We start from the raw sequence: 19,686 nt of genomic DNA on the forward strand, positions 1-19,686 counted from the left end.
TTAGGCACTATGCTACCAGAGCTCCTCTTTTTTTCTTAGTCAGTCTAAATAAAGGTTTGTCAATTTTGTGATTAAAAAAAAAATCTATAGTTTCATTGATTCTATTGTTTTCATATGCTCTATTTTCTCTCTCCTCTAATCTTTATTATTTCTTTTTTTCTGCTAGCCTTTAGTTTCATACTATTTTTCTAAAGTATAAAGTTAAATTGTTGATTTGAGATCTTTTTAAATGTATTTACTATAAATTTCTGAGTACTGTATTTGCTGTATCACATAAATTTTGATTTATGCTTTGTTTTCATTTGTCTCTAAGTTTTTATAATTTCCCTTATCATTTATTCTTTGATCCATTTCTTAAGTGTGTGTTTTATAATTTCAACATATTTGTGAATTTTTCCATCTTCTCTGTTAACGACTTCTAGTCTCATTCTATGGGGAGCTCTGATGACATAGTGCCTAAGGTATTTGACTGTTAACCAAAAGGCTGGTGGTTCAAATCCACCAGCCACTCCTTGGAAGGAAGATTGGGTGATCTACTTCCGTACAGATACCTCTTCAGAAACTGAAGGAGGGTCACTATGAGTTGAATCGACTCGACGGCAGTGAGTTTTGTTTTGCTTTTCTACATGGTCAGACAAGATATTGTGTGTGAATTCAATCTTTTAAAATTTATTGAGACTGTTTCGTGGCTTAGCATATAGTACATGCTGAAGAATTTTCCACTTACACATGAGAAGAATGTGTATTCTACCGTTGTTGGGTAAAGTTTCTGTGTATTTCCATTAGGTCTATTTGGTTTTTAGCATTATTCAGTGAGGTGGTCATGTTTTTGTGTCAACTTGGCTAGGCTAGGTTGAGTGGCTGGGCAGCTGGATGTAATATTTCCCATGATGAAACTGGTCATCAACTCCATGGTGGAATCTATTGTGAGCAGCTGAGTAGCTGCCTTTGGGTATGTGGTCTGCTTCTCATATATAAGCAGCAGCTTTGGGAATGGTCTTTAGCTTATGGCATGCTTGGACCCTGCATGTAGCTGTGTTGTTGTTCAGCAGCCTGCCATGCTCTGCCGACCTTGAATGAATGGCCTGCCGTGTGGTTTGGTAACACTGGGACTGTGTCATTTTATTTGTCGACCTTGGGCTTGTTAGCCTCAGCAGCCAGCAGCTATCTGAGTGAAGAGATGCCTTAGCTTCAGTGGGCCGGGAGCAAGAGGCAGAGCTAAAGCACAAGGCTGAGGGGCTTTCACCCAGACCCTAGAGCCTGGTACTTTGAATTTGGACTTAAAACCTCCAAACTATGAGAAAATAAACTCCTGTTTGATAAGGCCATCCCATTTATGATATATTCCTGTCAGAGTGGCACTAGGTAACCAGAAAATTCAGGTTCTCTGTTTCCTTATTAATACTCTGTCTGGTTATTTTAAAAATTATTGAAAGTGGGGTGTTGTGTTATCTAATTATTATTAACTGTCCATTCTTCCCTTCAATTCTGTCAACCTTTGCTTCATGTATTATGGTCCTGAGTTAGGTGCATACATGTTTGTAATTCTATCTTCTCAATGGGTTGCCTCTTTTATCAATATATAATGCCTTTCTTAGTCTCTTGTAATTTTTTAAAATTTGAATTTTATTTTGTCTGATATCAGTATAGCCACCCCAGTTAATATAGTCACCCCAATTTCCTTTTGGTTACTATTTGTACAGAATATCTTTTTCCGTCCTTTCACTTTCTTTGTATCTAGAGTTTCCTTTAGATAGCATCTATGTGGGCCATTTTATTTTAATCCATTCTGCCAGTCTGTCATTTAATTGGAAATTTTAATCCATTTACATTTAAAGCAATTCCTAGGAAGGACTTACTTTTTTTTTTTTTTTAATTGTCATTTGGGTGAAAGTTTACAAATAGTTTTCTATTCAACAATTCATGCACATTTTGTTTTGTGACAGTCACTGAAATCCTCACAATGTAACAGCACTCTTCCCACTTCCTCCCTGTGTTTCCAATTTTCCTTCACACTTCTTTCCTAGCCCTTCCTGTCTTCTGAGTGTTCTCCCTGGGCAAATGCTGCCCTCTTCATCTTGTAGGGTTGATTAGTCTCAGGAGTGCTTACCCCCTGGTGTTACTGTTCACTTTATATGTCTATCATTTGGTTGTAGGTTGAGCCACAGGAGTGAGTTCAGTTCCAGGCCTGATGACTAACGGCCATAGTCTTTGGGGTTCCACCAGTCTTCATCAGATCAGTAAGCCTTCTCTTTTCTATGGTTTTGAGTTATGTCCCACATTTTTCTCCCACTCTATCCAGGAACCCCTATTGTGATCACTCTCAGAGCAGTCGGCAGCAGTAGCCAGGCACCACCGAGTTCTTCTGCTCTCAGGGTCCTGGTGGCTGGGGTTCACATGGTCCATTAGTTCCTTGGAGTAATTGTTTCCTTACATCTTTGATTTTCCTCAGTCTTTGCTTCAGAGAGGGATAGACCAATAGTTGCATCTTAGAGGGCTGCTCACAAGCTTTTAAGATTCCAGTCGCTAGTCACCAAAGTAGAATGAAGAACATTGTCTTTGTGGACTATGTTATGCCAATTGAAATTAGTGTCCCCTGAGACAATGTTCCTGAGTCCCCAGGCCCAGCAACTCATTCCTTCAAGGTGTGTGGTCATGGCTAAGAAGTTTTCATAAGTCTGCCCTGTCTGCTCTACTATATTCATGGATATATTTTTAGCACATATAAATGCATAGGTAGAAATATTCTCTGCCAAACCTGTATGTATATTTGTGGGTGTAGCCCCATTTGGGAAGGACTTCCTTTTGCTTTTTGATATTTGTTTTTTGTTTGTTATATACCTATTTCTTTTGCATTTGTTTTTCTGTATGTACCATTTTGAATTCCTTCTCACATCCTCACTGTCCCACAGATTTTGGATTTTCTATTCTATTTCTTTTTATTATTTTTCACTTTGCTTTCCTGTTTGAGGGGGTACTACTAACACATCTTCAAGTTCACTGTTCTGTCTGTCCGCAGCTGTGTCCTATCGAGTGGTGATCCCATACAAGGGATTCTTCATTTGTTAGTGTTTCTGATTTCCAGCATTTCTTTTCTTATTTTTTAATTAGAGTTTCAGTATCTTTGTTTACATTACCCATATGTTACAGCATGTTGCATGCTTTTTCCATTAGAGCCCCTAACATACTAAATCATCTAAAAAAAAAACACAAACAAACCCAACTCACTTGCCGTCAAGTCAAATTCAACTTGTAGTGACCCCCTTTGGGTTTCCAAGGCAATAAATCCTTATGGAAGTAAATTGCCCAGTCTTCCTTCCACAGAGTGGCTGGTGGGTTTGAACTGCCAACCATCCATCTGGTTAGCAGTGAGCTGCCTTAGGCACTGTGCCACCAGAGCTCCTTTATTTTAAATTCTCAGTCTATACATCCCAGTATCTTTGCCGTATCTGAGTCGGGTTCTGATCTTTGCTTGGTCTCTTTAGATTTTTTTTCCCCTTGCCTTCCAGCATGCCTTGTAAATTCTGCTGAATTCCACACCAAAACATGATGTACTGGGTAGTAGAAATTGAATAAATAGTCTTTTATGTTTATCTAGGAGCCTGGTGGCGCAGCGGTTAAGCATTCAGCTGGTAACTTAAAAGTCAGCACTTTGAACCTACGCACTGCTTTGTGGAAGAAAGATGTGGCAGTCTGCATCCATACAGATTCCAGCCTTGGAAATGCTTTGGGGCAATTCTACTCTGCCCTACAGGGTTGCTATGAGTTGGAATTGACTTGACAGCAGTGGGTTTTGGTATGTCTGTCTGGTTAGGCGTCAGGATGTGCTTGGTGTTTGCTGTAATTGTAGGCACCAGAGGTTTTAGTTCACTCTAACTGGCTTGTTTTTACCTCCCCTGTTATCTTTGAGCTTCTCTAGCAAAGTCTGTGTCTTGCAGCTCTCTCAGGTGTAAAACACAGTTATTATCCTGAGACCCTAGTTGATTTTGTGTAAGGTGCAATGCTATGGTTTCCCTAGTGAACCCTGCTTGCTGTGCCAGTTGTGCTAATCAGTCTAGAGAGAATGAGGTCACCCACCTCTGACACCAAATTCTGTGTAAGATAACAAATACCATTCCACATGCCAGCTGTGTCCTGTGGAAACAGCTTTCCTTCCCTATTAAGTTCAGATCCAAGCTGCCCATGTAGCTTCTCTCTGTCTTGCCCCTAGCCACACAAGGACGGGTCAGTGGGTACCTGATTGAAGTTCAGAAGTCCATTACTACTCTCTCTACTTCAGATCAGCCAGCCCCAAATTCAGGATTTTCCTCTACTCCCTTACGGTACCAGCTGCAACCCTGCGAGTCTATATAATTTCCTCCATTTCAGATTGGCCAGCTCCTTTCACTCCTTTTGGTAAGACAATTCACTAGATGGCTCACATAGCTTAAACACCATACCTGTGATAGAAGATTTAATAAAACAAAACATAACACATACGAAGAGCTGCATATTGTGAGGTCTGGGGGGGTGGCTCATAGTGTGGAGCTTCCCAAATAGGGACACACCACCCTCTCCCATACAAGGTCACCATCGAGGAAGCTCTGTCTAAGCCTCAGGGTTTGGGACTCTACTCTGCCTCACCACATTGTCACAAAAGATTACACCCTGCCTCCTGAAATTTAGTCAGCACTGGACCCCAGGTGGACCTAGTCTGGTCAGCCCCATTCATTAGCCTCAAATGTTGACATGGCTCAAACAAACCTAGAACAAAAGGCCAAATTGTTTTCTACAAGGTGATTCCACACCTTACATAAGGTGTTGAAGAGGGGAGGCATTCTATAATCTTATGATTTATCACTTAATTATTGATTGATTGATTGATTGCCAGGGTCCTTAGGTTATGACATTCAGAAGTTTCTTAGCTTTTGTTACCTCCCCTTACGTGGTACAGAAAGGCTAGAGGGAGCTGGAGTTGGCTAATGTCGTTTCCCCAGTCAAAGACTGCTGTTGTTGTTAGGTGCCATAAAGTCAGCTCCGACTCACAGCGACCCTGTGTATGATGAAACAAAACATTGCTCAGTCCCGTGCCAGCCTCACAATTCCTGATATGCTTGAACTCATTGTTGCAGCCACTGTGTCAATCCATCTCGTTGAGGGCCTTCCCCTTTTCTGCTGACCCTCTACTTTACCAAGCCTGATATTCTCTCCAGGAAATGGTTCCAACATGACCAAAGTAGGTGAGATGAAGCCTGGCCATTCTTGCTTCTAAGGAGCATTCCGGCTGCACTTCTTCCCAGACACATTTGTTCATTCTTTTGGCAGTTCATGGTATTTTCAGCAATCATCATCAACACCACAATTCAAAGGCATCAACTCCTCTTCAGTCTTCCTTATTCAGTGTCCATCTTTCACATTCACATGAGGTGACTGAAAAAAGCATGCCTTGGGTTAGGCACACCTTAAACGTCAAAGTGATATCTTTGTTCCTTAACACTTTAAAGAGATCTTTTGCAGCAGATTTGCCCAGTGCAATATGATGTCTGATTTTTTGACTGCTGCTTCCATGGGTGTAGATTGTGGATCCAAGTAAATGAAATCCCTGACGACTTCAATCTTTTCTCCGTTTATCGTTATGTTGCATATTGGTCCAGTTGTGAGGATTTTTTTGTTTTCTTTATGTTAAGGTGTAACCATATTGAAGACTGTAGTCTTTGCTCATCAGTAAGTGCTTCAAATCTTTTTCACTTTCAGCAAGCAAAGTTGTGTTGTCTGCATATTGCAGGGTGTTAATGAGTTTTTCTCCAATCCTATTGCCACATTCTTTTTCATATAGTCCAGTTTCTCAGGTTATCTGCTCAGCATATAAATTGAATAAGTATGGTGAAAGGATACAACCCTGATACACATCTTTCCTGATTTTAAACCATACAGTATCCACTTGTTCTGTCTGTATGACAGCCTTTGATGATTGTCAAAGATAGGCTTTCATGAAACAGTTTTCCTTGAGGACTGGCCTTCATTACAGAGAACAGAACACACTGGGCATATTTTACAATGGTTCCTTTTCCCCTCTTCTTGGACAGAAGCATGGCATGATTTTCTCTGTCTTCGCCCTGAGAAGCTGGTGGGTTCCTGGAAGTAAAACTTAGGTAAGTATGGGGGCCCCAAGACTAGCTTTCCCAGAGTTTTTAACTCTTTAGCTGGTTCACACACAGCCTCCAGCAATTCAAAAATTGTAGTAAGTGTTGTTAACAGGACTTCCGCCAGCAGCAGCTTCTGCTCCTGTGGTTTTACTCTTGGCAAACTGTGATCCTCTGTATCCTCCTTTCTCCACTGTTTGGGGCAGTAGTTTGCCGTGTCCTCAATGTTCGGTGGGTTAAAGAAGAGTTGTTTTTCAGTTTGTTCAACTTTCTTCTTGTTGTGAGGATGGGAGTTATGACTTCTAACCTCTTTACAGGTCAAAGTAGAAACCAAAAGCCTACCTCTCCTTAATTTTCTTTCTTTCTTTCTTTCTTTTTTTTTTTTTTATTAGGATTTGGGTGAAGATTTATCTCTCCTTAATTTTCAAAGGATAGTTTTGCTGGATATAAAGTCCTTGTGTGACAGTTTATAATTTCTTTTCAGCCCTCTGAACATGTTATCCCACTGCCACCACCTTCCTCTGTTCCTTTCTTTTTTTTAGAACTGTGGCTTGGGTGGAAGTTTACAGAGAAAATCAGTTTTCAATAATTCATACACATTCTGTTTTGGAAAATTGGTTGCAATCCCCTCAATGTAACAGCACTCTTCCCACTTACTCCCTGGTTCCCCACCTCATCTGTCCTCCTTTCCTGCCCCTTCCTTCCTTCTGGGATGTGTTTTGGGACAAATGCTGCCTTTTGGTGGTGTATAGTTCTTCTGAGGAGTACGTTCCTCATGACTGTTATTGTTAATGTTATAGGCCTGTCTATTGTTTGGCTGAAAGGTGATTCCTGGGAGTGTGTTCAGTTCCAGGTTTGAAGGGATCCCACTGCCTCCTGGCCTACATGGTTTATGATGAAAATTTGGCTATTAATCTTATTGAGATGGATATCTGGTAGGTGGTGAATCACTTTTATTTTGTTGCTTTCAAGATTATCTCTGTGGCTTCTGATAGTTTATTGTGTATCTCCTTGTGTATCTCTTTGAGTTTATCCTACTCAGAGTTCATTGAGCTTCTTGGATGTGCAAGGTCTATCTTTCATGGCATTTGGGAAATAGTTGGCTATTATCTCTTCAAATAGTCTTTCTTTCCATTTTTCTCTCTCCTCTCCATCTAGGACTCTTATTATATGTGTATGTTCATACCCTTAATGGTGTCCCAGAGGTCTCTTAGGCTCTGTTCATTTTCTACGTTCTTTTTTCTTTCTTCTCTGTATACTGGATAATCTCAATGGACCCATCTTTAAGTTTGCAGGTTATTTCTTCTACCAGCTCCAATCTGCTGCTGAACCACTCTACTGAATTTTTCATTATAAACTTTTCAGCTCCAGATTTTGTATTGATTCATTTTTATATCTCCTTATTGGTATCCTCTACTGCTCCCTGGCTTCCTTGCTTCTGATGAGAAGTCATCTGTTAACTTACCCTTGTTCCCTTTTGTGTAATATGTCCCTTGTCAATCATTGCCTTCAACATTTTCTTCTCCACCTCCTCTCTCTTCACCTTTTTGGCCTTCAACACATGTATGCTGGACTGCTTGATATTGTACCACAGTCTCTGAGGTTTTGTTCCTTTTTCTTAACATTTTTTTTCTCTTCATTCTTTTTCCTGCTTAATTTCTCTTGATTATCTTCAAGTTCAGAAGGAAGATGGGGCAATCTACTTCCATAGTGATACTGCCTCAGAAACCCAAAGAGGGGTCGTTATGAGTTGGGTCTGACTCAGTGGTACGTAACAACAACAACATCTTCAAGTTCATTGATTCTTTCTTCTGCCATCTTAAATCTCCTCTGAGACCCTCTTATGAATGTTTCATCTCAGTTACCATGCTTTTCTGCTCTAGAATTTCCATTTCTTTTTCTCTTTATAATTTCAGTTTCTGTGTCCAGAAGCCTTATTTGTTCACTCATTAATATGCTAATTCATATGAATTTCCTTTTACTTTTGTTAACATATTTATAATAGTAGGTTTGAAGATTTTCTCTGTTACTTAAATCAACATCTGGGTCTATTCAGAGTCAATTTCTGTTTATTGCTTTTTTCCCCAGTGTAGGTCACATTTTTTCGTTTCTTTGTATGTCTAGTAATTCTTGGTTGAAAACTAGATATTGCAGATAACATGCTATAGCACTCTGTAATCCGTTTCATTTTTTTCTGAGGACTGTTGTTTGTTTTAGTAGGCAGTTAACCTGCCTGGACTCAAACTGAAAAAGTCTCTCACTTTTCCTCTGTCTGTCTGTCACCATGGTACGCAGCAGTGGATGTTTCTGTTTGCCTTTTCACTTCCAGATGCTGCTACTGTAGTATGACTCTCTGGGGTTTACCCTGTACCTGTGTAGTCAGGCAGTCAGCCAAAGATTTGGCCACAGTTGATGTTCATATTGGGTGATTTGACTCTCTTTTGGGTCCCTTGTTTATAGGGCTCCCCACCTAATTTCCAGTTGCTTTCCTAGACTTCATTTTTGCACATTGAAAGCTCAAAGAGCCAAGGTTTCTGCTTTCCACTACCTACTCTGTGTATGAGCTGGAGAATGGATTTAGTCAAGGTATGATAGATTCGCAAATCTCAAAGGTACAGTTCTTTCTTATCAGTGTAGCTATCCCTATACTTTCTACTTGCTTCTGGCCAGGCTTCCTAGGGTCTCATGTATGCATGTGTACTTTAGAGGTCCATTCAGGTATTTGGACTTTCTGTATCTTGTTTTAAAACTCTTCTCTACCTCAAGGACATAAAGATATATTATACTTTCTTCAAAAAGGTGAAAAATTTTGCCTTTCCCATTTAATCCTTTAATGAATCTAAAATAATTTTGGGTAGGATAGAGACACAGTTTATTTTTTTCATGATAATCAGTTGATCCTCCTTTCCCTACTGATCTTCAGTGTCACCAGTCATAAGTCAGGTGTGCACGTATACAGGTCTGTGCTGGGCTATTTCTCCCCTTCTGCTTGCCAGTCTCTCAATCCCTGTGTCAATACTGTGCCATCTTCATTACATCTGGCAGGGCAAGTCCTTATTCTTCAATGACAGGACTGTCTTTGCTACTGTTAGACTTCTGCTCTTCTACATATACTTCAGAATCAGCTTGGCATGTTTCTCAAAAAAAACTGTTTGGATTTTATTTGGAATTACATTCCACACAAAGACCAATTTTAGGAGAACTCACATCTTTGGGATATTGAGTGTTCCAATTATTAGCATTTATTTTTCAATCAAGTTTTAAAATCTTTTCTATAAAAGTCTTAAGAGGTAAACTTTTGAGTAAAGTTCAGAGGAAAGCAACAGACAATTACAGAAAAAGTGCAGCTGGCATGTTCCCTGGAAGCAAGAATGGACAGGCTTCATATCACCTATTTGGTCATGTTGTCAGAAGGGACCATTATCTGGAGAAGGACATTATGCTTAGTGAAGTGGAGGGTCAGCAAAAAAGGAGAAGGCCCCCAATGAGATGGATTGACACAGTGGCTGAAATAATGGGCTCAGGTATAGCAAGGGTTGTGAGGCTGGCACAGGACCAGACAGTGTTTTGTTCTGTTGTACACGGGGTCGCTATAAGTTGGAGTCAACTCAATGGCACCTAACAACAACAACCAAGCTCACTATCATCAAGTCAATTCAGATGCACAGCAATCCCCATTGGGTTTCTGAGGTGGTAAATCTTTATAGAAGTAGACTGCCCCATCGTCCTTCCATGGAGTGGCTGGTGGGTTTGAACCTCCAACCTTCTGGTTATCAGTCAAATGTCCGAGGCACTGCACCACCAGAGCTTCTCAACAACAACATCAGAGTCTGTTTATTCAAGACAAAATGTAATCCAGGAATTTCTCAGGATTTAGGGAAGTCAGTGCAAGGTCCAGAAGACTGAGAAGTTTAACATCTTTGTCATCAGGATGTTTTTAAGTATACATGTAATATCTGTCAGAAAAAATAAGTCAGAGAATAGAGAATACTTACCCCAGCCTTAATGTAAATGGGAACAAATACCCAACCAAGAATCAAGAGCAGAAATGGAGCCTGAAACCGAGAAGAACAGTAACTAAATCAGTATCTCATTCAGGTCAAGATCTTCAATTAGATGCAAACTCAGCCCAAGCATTTCAATAAACTTACTATTATGAGCACACGAGCTTTGCCTTAAAAGGATGCTTTCTTAATTTTAGGGGGTTAACTGAGCCATTTCCATAACCAAGGTTACTTATTTTTAATTTTTTTCCAGACATGAGTGAAGGTAGTTTATAACACAATTTTAAAAACAGTTAAAGCAAACAGTTAAAAAAAGAAAAGTCAGTGTCTGGCTACCTGTCAACCACTCAGAACGGGATCAAAATAGGAGGTCCTAGCTGGAGTGGGAAAGAAATGTAGAACAAAACTCAAAATCATAAAAAAACACCAGGCTTACTGGTCTGATAGAGACTGGTGAAGGCCTCAAAGACTATGGCCACTTGTTACCCTTTAGGCTTGGAACTGAACTCACTCCTTTGGCTTCCAGCCAAACAAGACAGGCATATAAGGTGAACACCAGGTAGGTACACTCTTTAGAACAATCAACCATGGGAGAACAGAAGGGCAGTGTTTGCACAGGGAGATAGCTCAGGGGGTAGGAATGCATAGGAAAGAAGACTCAGAGAAGAGGTAACTACAGGGAGGAAGTGGGAAGAGAGTTGTTATATTGCATGGAATTGCAGTCAATATCATGAAACAAAATATGTATGAACTGTTTAATGGAAAATGAATTTGCTTTGTAAACTTTTACCTAAATCACAATTTTTTAAAAAAGAAGCCAATCTAAGTTAACTTTAAGAAAAAAAAAAAAATCAGAAGCCATTCAGAGAAAAAGGAGAGAAACTATATCAAAATTTCACATGAGTTACTGAAATTAAGTAATAAAGATAGTTCTGGCTTGGCTTGCAAAGAAGGGGTAAAGTGAGCTGGATATATGAAGTAAAGACATGCTATGGATTGGGAGGTGATGAAGACCAATGAGTTCGGAATTGCCTCTGTTAGAAGTATCCTTTACTTTTTTGGAGATAAGAGGAAATATAAAGCTCAGTAAGTGATGCATTTTCTAACATATATATAAAAAAACAAACTTACTGTCATCAAGTTGATTCAGACTCATAGCAAGCCCCTTTGGGTTTCCAAGGCAGTAAATATTTATGGAAGTAGACTGCCCAGTCTTCCTTCCATGGAGTGGCTGGTAGGTTTGAACCACTGACCTTCTGCTTAGCAGTCAAATGTCTTAGGCATTATGCCACCAGAGCTTCTTAACATATGTATATGTGCATATATATACACACATATATACGCACATATATACATATTTGTACATATTTTTATGTATATATTGTTGTTGTTGTTGTTGTGTGCCATTGAGTCGGACCTGACTCATAGCAACCCCTCCTTGGGTTTCCGAGGCAGTATCACTATGGAAGTAGATTGTCCCATCTTCCTTCTGAGGAGTGGCTGGTGGGTTTGAACTGCCAGCCTTCTGATTAGCAGTCAAGTGCCTTAGGCACTACACTACCAGAGCTCCCATGTAAATATATATGTCCATACGTATATGTGTGTATATGTATATAAATGTGTGTGGCATGTGGCATGATGGGTACGGCATTTGGCTGCTAACCAGAAGGTTAGCAGTTGAAACCCACCAGCTGCTCTGTGGGAGGAAGATGAGGCACTCTACTTCCATAGAGATTTATAGCCTTGGAAACCCAACAAGGGCTGCTGAGTCAGAATCAACTTGATGGCAGTGGGTTTGGTTTTTGGTATGTATGCATGTATGTATGTATATGTGTGTGTGTATATATATAGAGAGAGTTAAGATTTATATAGAGTTAAGTTAGGTAGCCCCAAACTAACAAATTCATTTACAGTAAGTTGAATTATGAAGTAATTCCATGTCCTAAAACAAATATATTCTACAGATGAAAGATATAATCCAGTATCTTATAAGGTTTATGGTTGAAACCTGACACTCCTAGGAGATTAATCAGGAACTGTGTGGTAACTCGTTGAATATCTCAAAGAACTCAGTTGAGTCTATTCTCAATATATACTGCAAAAGACAGAAACACACACACACACACGTGTTAATAACATCTTCTCCCTTGCTGACTAGTGCCCTAACTGTTCTCTGTTCACTCTATTCAAATCGTGCTTGGAATATAAAAAGTCCTTGTTTTTTCATTCATTTACTAAGAAGAATAAAAACAAGCTCAGTACTGAGCATCACAAATTCAGTTCATTCTCCAATGATTTCTCAAGAAACCTTCACTCTTGAGGTCTGTAAGGTGAGCAGTAACACCAGAGAGGTATGCACTGTTTAGAACCACCACCCACGTGAGAGAGGCAGGAAGGGGCAGGAAAGAAGGATAAAGGGAGACAGTGCACACAGGGAGGAGGTGAGAAGAGAGCTGGTACACTGGGGATTGCAATCAATGTCACCAAACAAAATGTGTCTGAATTACTGAATGGAAAACCAAGTTGCTGCATAAACTTTCACCCAAATCACAATAAAAAGTTAAAAAAAAAAAAAAGAAAAAGAAATCTTTACTGTTTACTCAAGACTGAAATAAAATTTTATGTTTATGAGCTTGATTTAGACAAACATAAGGGTAGAAGTTAGCAGCTGCAGAAGCCTTTACTTACATTCCACTCGAAGGCCCCAATAGCAACCCCTGAAGATGCTCCGATCCCAGCCAGGCCCAAAAGGTAGCTGCTGCCAACGTGCGAAGCATAAAGAGAAGAGCCCACCTGAAAATCAACAGGCATTATGTATCATGATTCTCAGTCCACCTCCAACAATTAATTTTCACAAATGCACATTTAGTGTCTTAGTTTGCTAGGGCTGTGTAATAAGTTACCACAAGTACGTGGCTTTAAGGAACAGAAATTTATTTTCTCAGATAAGGAAGCTAAAAGTCCAAATTCAGGGTGTTGGCTCTAGGGTGGTGTCCTTCTTTATCTTTCAGCTTCTAGTAGATGCTGGAAATCCTGGAAAGTCCTAGGCTTGTAGAAGCATTTGTCTCTGCCATGTGTCTCCACACCACTCACTCCCCATGTTTGTGCCTTTGTGTGTCTCTTCTGCTTTTTTCATGATACCACTTTACAATAATAATAATAATAGAGACTTCAATGAACCACATTCAATATTAGACAGACTAACAGACATGTATAGAACACATCAAACAACAACCGCACAATATACATTCTCCTCCGGTGAGTGCACATGCATCATTCTCCAGGACAGATCACATGTTAGATCACAAAGAAAGTCTTCATAAATTTTAAACAATAGAAATGATGTGAAGCTGGAAATCAATAAAGACATAAAAGCTGGAAAATACACAAACATAAGAAAATCAAACAGCACTATTAAACTACCAATGAGTCAAGGAAGAAGTCAAAACAGAAATCACAAATATCCTAGAGTCAAATGAAAATGAAAGCATAATATGCCAAAACTTAGGGGATGTAGCAAAGGCAGTACTCAGAGGGCAACTCATAGCAATAAATGCCTACATGAAAAAAAGAAGATGTCAAATCAAATGCTTAACTCAACAATTCCAGGATCTGCAAAGAGAAGAGCAAACCAAGCCTAACAAAAGCTCAGAGCAGAAAAAATTAAATAAAAACCAGAAAAACAATAGAGACAATCAATAAAAGCAGAAGTTAGTTCTTTGAAAACATCAAAATTGACAAACCTTTAGCTAGATTAAGAGTTCTGGTGGCACTGTGGTTAAGGTACTGGGCTGCTAACCAAAAGGTTGGTGGTTTGAGCCCACCAGTCTCTCTGGAGGAGAAAGATGAGGTGAATCTACTTCTGTAAAGATTTACAGCCTTGGAAAACCTATGGGGGTTGCTATGAGTCAGAATTGACTCCATGGCAGTAGGTTTGGTTTGGTTTGGTGTTTAGCTAGATTTACAAAGAAAAGAAGGGAAACGATGCCAATAACTGAAAAAAGAAATGAAAGAAGAGATATTACAACTGACCCAATATAAATAAAGAGAATTATGACAGAATATTATGAACAACTGTACAGCAACACATTGGATAATCTAGATGAAATAGACAAATTCTTAGAAGGATACAACCTTCTCAAACTGACTCAAGAGGAAATAGAAAGTCTCAACAGAGCCATAACAGGTGAAGAGATTGACTCAGTGATCAAAAACCTCCCAAGAACAACTGAAAGCCCTGGGTCAGATGGCTTCACTGGGGAATTCTACTAAACACTTAGAGAAGAATTGACACCAATGCTGTTTAAATTCTTCCAAAAGATAGAAAAGCAAACACGGTCCTGATAATAAAACAAGACAAAGGCACCACAAGAAAAGAAACCTACAGGCCAATATCTCTTTTATGAACATAGATGTAAAAATCCTCAACAAAATAAAACTCCAACAGCATACTATCATATACACCAGTCATACTGCCACAGGGGCAGGGAGGCCGCATCTTCTGACCTCCTCTAACCCCACAAGAGGAAGCAGAATCACCATCAGTAGCCCAAGGCCTGTTCCTGCACAGCCAGACATGCTGCCTCCCTCCAGCCCTTTCATCAACCTTGACACCAACTGTTCCTCTCACAGCACCCACCACCTCTCTGCTGGGTTTGATAATTCACTGCAGTGGCCACACAGAAGTCACAGATTATGGGGTTTATTAGGAAAGCAACAGGCTACAATTCAAGTTCAGGAACATGCTCAGTCTCTCAGACCACTGTCTCTCAGAGTCTCTCTCCCAGCAGTGCATGTGTCTCACGTCTCTTTCCCAGCAATGCATGTCTCATGTCTCCCAGCTGACAGTGAGAGATTCCTTCTGCCTCTAGGAGGGCTCCTTTTGAGCCTGGCAGAGTGACCAAACTAACCAATCCCAGCATCAGAATTCTATACACCCGAGAGAGAGAGAGAACTTCCCAGAAATTTACTTTGTGCTGCTCCCAACAGATATACCTCTGGTGAATAACTTTAACAATCAGGAGCTACTCAGTTGGTCACAGCAAATTCCATGAGGGAGTGTACAAAGACTAATGGCTAGACAAGCCACACTATGTAATTTACTACACTGCACATACCATGACCAAGTGGAATTGATTCCAGGAATGCAGGATGGCTCAACATTAGACAATCAATCATTGTAAGACAGCACATCAGTAGAACAAAGGAAAAGAAACACATGATCATCTCTGTGGATACAGAAAAAGCATTTACTAAAACCCAACACCCTTCTTGATGAAAATCCAAAAGAAGATTGGAATAGAAGGGAAATTCCTCAACATGATTCAGGGCATATATGAAAAGCTAAATAAAACCCCAAAAACCTCACTGCCATCGAGTCAATTCGACTCATAGCAACCCCTCCTTGGGTTTCCAAGGCAGTATCTCTGTGGAAGTAGATTGCCCAATCTTCCTTCTGAGGAGCCAAAAGTCAACATTTAATGGAGAAAGCCCTGGAACTTTCCCCTTGAAATTGGAACAAGACAAGGGTGACGGCTCTCACTCCTTCTGTTCAGTATAGTGTAAGAAGCCCAAGCAAGAGCAATAAGACAAGAAAAAGAAAGAAAAGGTATACAGATTGGAAAAGAAGTCTGCAAACAGTCTGCAAGAAACTTCTAGAACTAATAGAGGAATTTAGCAAAGTTGCAGTGTACAAGGTCAACAAACAAAAATCAGTTGGGTTTCTATACACCAGCAGTGAGAACTCTGAAAGGGAAATTAGGGAAACAATTCCATTCACAGCAGAATCTAAGAGAATAAAATATCTAGGAATAAAGCTAACCAGGGATGTGGTGCACTTATATAATGAAAATTACAATACACTGTTGAAAGGCATTAAAGAAGATTTAAATAGGAAGATGTTCCATGTTCATAGATTAGAGAACTTGATATTGTTAAGATGTCAATAATACCCAAAGCAATCTATAGATTCACTGCAATCTCCATCAAAACCCCAATACACTTCTTTCACAGAAGTGGATTAAAAAAAAAAACCCAAAAACAATTCTCAATTGTATATGGAATGGAAGAGTCCTCAAATAGCTAAAGTAATATTGAAAAACACAACAAAGTAGGAGGATTTATGCTTCCTAACTTTAAAATATATTATATACCTACAGTAATCAAAACTGCATGATACTGGTATAACAACAGACACATAGACCAATGACATAGAATTTAAAGTCTAGAAATAAACCCACACATTTAGAGTCAACTGATTTTTGACGAGGGAAAACTGGATGTCCACACGCAGAAAAATGAAACAGAATACCTGCCTCACAGCATGCACAATAACAAATCCAAATTAGATTAAGGACCTAAACGTGCAAACTAAAACCACAACATTCTTAGAAGACAAAGTAGGGGCAATGCTGTCAGGCTTAACATTTAACAGTGGATTGCCCAATATAATCACAAAGGCACAGCCAGCAAAAGACAAAATAAATAAATGGGACCTTGTAAGAATTGAAAAGTTTTGTTTATCAAAGAACTTAACCAAAAATGTGAAAATACAATTGACTGGGAGAATATTTTTGGAAACCATATGTCTGATAAGAATCTAATACCCAAAATATATATGAAACTTTGACAACTTAACAACAAAGAGACCAGTCATACCTAAGTGCCCATCAACAGAAGAATAGATAACAAAACCATGGTGTATACACACAATGAAATACTATACAACACTAAAGAATGCTGAGAATCTGTGAAATGCAGCATAACGTGGATGAACTTGGAGGACATTATGCTGAGTGAAATAAGTGAATCACGGAAGGACAAATATTGCATTAGCTTATTATTACAAAAGTCAAGGAAAGGTTTATATATGGAAGGAAACTTTCTTTGTTGGTTACCAGGGGAGGGGAGGAAACACAGAAAGGAAAAAAAAAAAAGACCAATCAGAAAATGGGCAAAGGATTTGAGCAGACATTTCACCAGAGAGCACTCAAATGGACACCGAAGGCATGAAAAGATGTTCAGTGTCATTTGTCATCATAGAGATGCAAATCAAAACCACAATGAGGTACAATCTCATTCCCACTAGGATGGTTAAGGAGCTGTGGTGCATAGGTTAAAACATTCATCTGCTAACCAAAGGATCAGTGGTTTGAACCCACCAGGTACTCCATGGGAGAAAGATGGTGCAGTCTGCCTTGGAAACCCTGCAGGGCAGTTTTACTCTGTCCTGTAGGGTCTCTATGAGTTAGATTAGACCCAATGGCAATGGGTTTGGTTTTTTATGATGGCTAAGGTTAAAAACTAACATAAATAAATAAATAACAAGCATTGATGAGAATATGGGGAAACCGAACCCTTATCCATTGCCTGTGGGAATGCAAAATGGTACAGCCATTGTGGAAAACATCATGGTAGTTCCTCAGAAAGCTAAATGTAGAACTACCCTATGACCCAGCAATTCCACTCCTAGGTGGAGCCAGAAGACTTGAAAGCAGAGACTCAAACAGAGATCTGTCCACCAATGTTCATTGCAGCGCTAGTCACAATAGCCAAAGGGTGGAGACCACCTATGTGCCCATCAGCAGATGAACGAACGGACACAATCTGGTCCATCCAGACAATGGAAAGCCCCTCAGCCAGTAGGAGAAATGAAGTCTCAATACAGGCTACAGAGTGGATGGAGTGGAAAGATGTTATGCTGAGTCAAATAAGCCAATCACAAAAGGACAAATATTGTATAACCTCAATTATATAAAAAGACAGGAACAGACCAATGTACAGAGATCAAATTTTACTTGTGGTTACCAGGGGCAGGAGGGAAGGGAGAGGGAGAGTTGTTGCTTAGGGAGTACTGAGTTCTGGTTTATGGTAATAATAAAATTGCATTGATTAAGGGTAAGGTGGCTGAGTATTATAAACTCTGGCAATAAGATGTACACCTGTAAAAGCTGAATCGGCAAAAGTTGTGTGATAGATATATTTACAATAAAAACAAAATTTAGAAAAAAAAAAGGGTAGCTGATGAGGCCGTGTGTGTACAAATACACAACTCATGAGATTTGGTTCCTTGGTTTGGAGGTTTAGGGTCATGGTCTCAGAGGACAGCCCAGTTAATTAATAATTAATAAATTAATAATGGGGGTCTTAAAGATTGTACCCACTGCAATGGAGTCAATTCTGACTCATAGCGCCCCTAGAGGACAGAGTGGAGCTGCCCCAGAGGGTCTGCAAGGCTGTCAGTCTTCACAGAAACTGAATGACTCATCTTTCTCCTGTTGAGTGGCTGGTGGGTTTGAATCAATGACCTTCTGGTTAGCAACCCAGTGCTTTGACCACAGCACCACCAGAGCTTGAGAGAGTGGGACTACTCATTTCACCCTTTTTACACTGGAATCTAAAACAGCTAATAGTTATTGAACTAAATAGCTGAACGGAAACATTTTGGTAAGAAACTACTTAGGAGTTAAGGGACCTCTCTTTGTGTGTGTGTGTGTGTTTGTGTGTGTGTATGATTTGGGTGAAAGTTGACAGAGCAAATTGGTTTTCCATTCAATAGTTCATACACATTTTGTTTCATGACATTCATTGCAATCTCCACATGTAACCGCTCTATTCCCACTTCCTCCCTGTGGTTACCTTTTCCCTGTGTCTTTCTTTCCTGTACATTCCTGCCTTCTGAGCTTTATCCCCGGGCAAATGCTGCCCTTTTGATCTCATAGGGTTATTTGTTCTAATGAGTTCATACCTTCCTGGTATTCATCTTATAGGCTTGTCTTTCAAAATCTTTATTATATGATTACTGATTCCCAATTTAGCTACTGTGAGTTCTTTTGTATCTAAAACATCTAAATTAACGAACAAACTTTAACACACAACCTCAAAGTGGAACGCCACATGCAAGGCTACTCACCGGCCACCATACTATCTTCCGGCCAGCCAGGAAGAAGTCTTCCACCGTCCCACGACTGCTTGACAACATACCCTGAAAAAGGAAGACAATGGAATACAAGAAACTACAAGCTGCTCCAAAGACACAGGTCTTTCATATGGATGGTCTTCATTTATGGGGCCATCCCCATGGCCCAGTGCCCTGGAATCAATTCTGACTCACAGCACCCCTAGAGGACAGAGTGGAACTGCCCCACAGGGTCTCCAAAGCTGTCAATCTTCAGGGAAGCAAAGCCCAAACCAAATGCACTGCAAAGGCCCAACCACACCCAGTGCTGTGGAGTTGATTCTGACCCACGGCACCCCTAGAGGACAGAGTGGAACTGCCCCAGAGGGTCTCCAAGGCTGTCAGTCTTCACAGAAGCAAAGCCCAAGCCACACCCACTGCTGTGGAGTCTATTCTGACTCACAGCGCCCTTAGAGGACAGAGTGGAACTGTCCCCAAGGGTTTCCAAGGCTGTCAATCTTTACAGAAGTTGACTGCCTCATCTTTCTTCTGCAGAGCTGCTGGTGGGTTCAAACCAATAACTTTTGTGTGTGTGTGTGTGTGAGATGTGTGTGTGTGTGATGTGTGTGATGTGTGTGTGTGATGTGTGTGATGTGTGTGTGTG

At 40.1% G+C, this 19,686-nt stretch overlaps 1 protein-coding gene across 1 annotated transcript in view; it reads right to left on the reverse strand.

The window, feature by feature from the left end:
- The window catches only part of LOC103211456 (sodium/glucose cotransporter 1-like), a 92,424-nt gene extending 73,318 nt beyond the window's left edge, over nucleotides 1-19,106 (reverse strand). The window contains exons 1-3 of the mRNA XM_007957404.1: nucleotides 19,038-19,106; nucleotides 12,815-12,919; nucleotides 10,118-10,177 (exon numbers count right to left, since the gene is read on the reverse strand). Coding sequence (XP_007955595.1) covers nucleotides 10,118-10,177; nucleotides 12,815-12,919; nucleotides 19,038-19,106 — 234 coding nt within the window. The remainder of the gene's footprint in view (nucleotides 1-10,117; nucleotides 10,178-12,814; nucleotides 12,920-19,037) is intronic.
- Between the last annotated feature and the right edge of the window lie 580 nt (nucleotides 19,107-19,686).

Source organism: Orycteropus afer, unplaced genomic scaffold (assembly GCF_000298275.1).
Source record: "Orycteropus afer afer isolate SDZICR_OR568_19922 unplaced genomic scaffold, OryAfe1.0 scaffold00744, whole genome shotgun sequence".
Taxonomy (NCBI): domain Eukaryota; kingdom Metazoa; phylum Chordata; class Mammalia; order Tubulidentata; family Orycteropodidae; genus Orycteropus; species Orycteropus afer.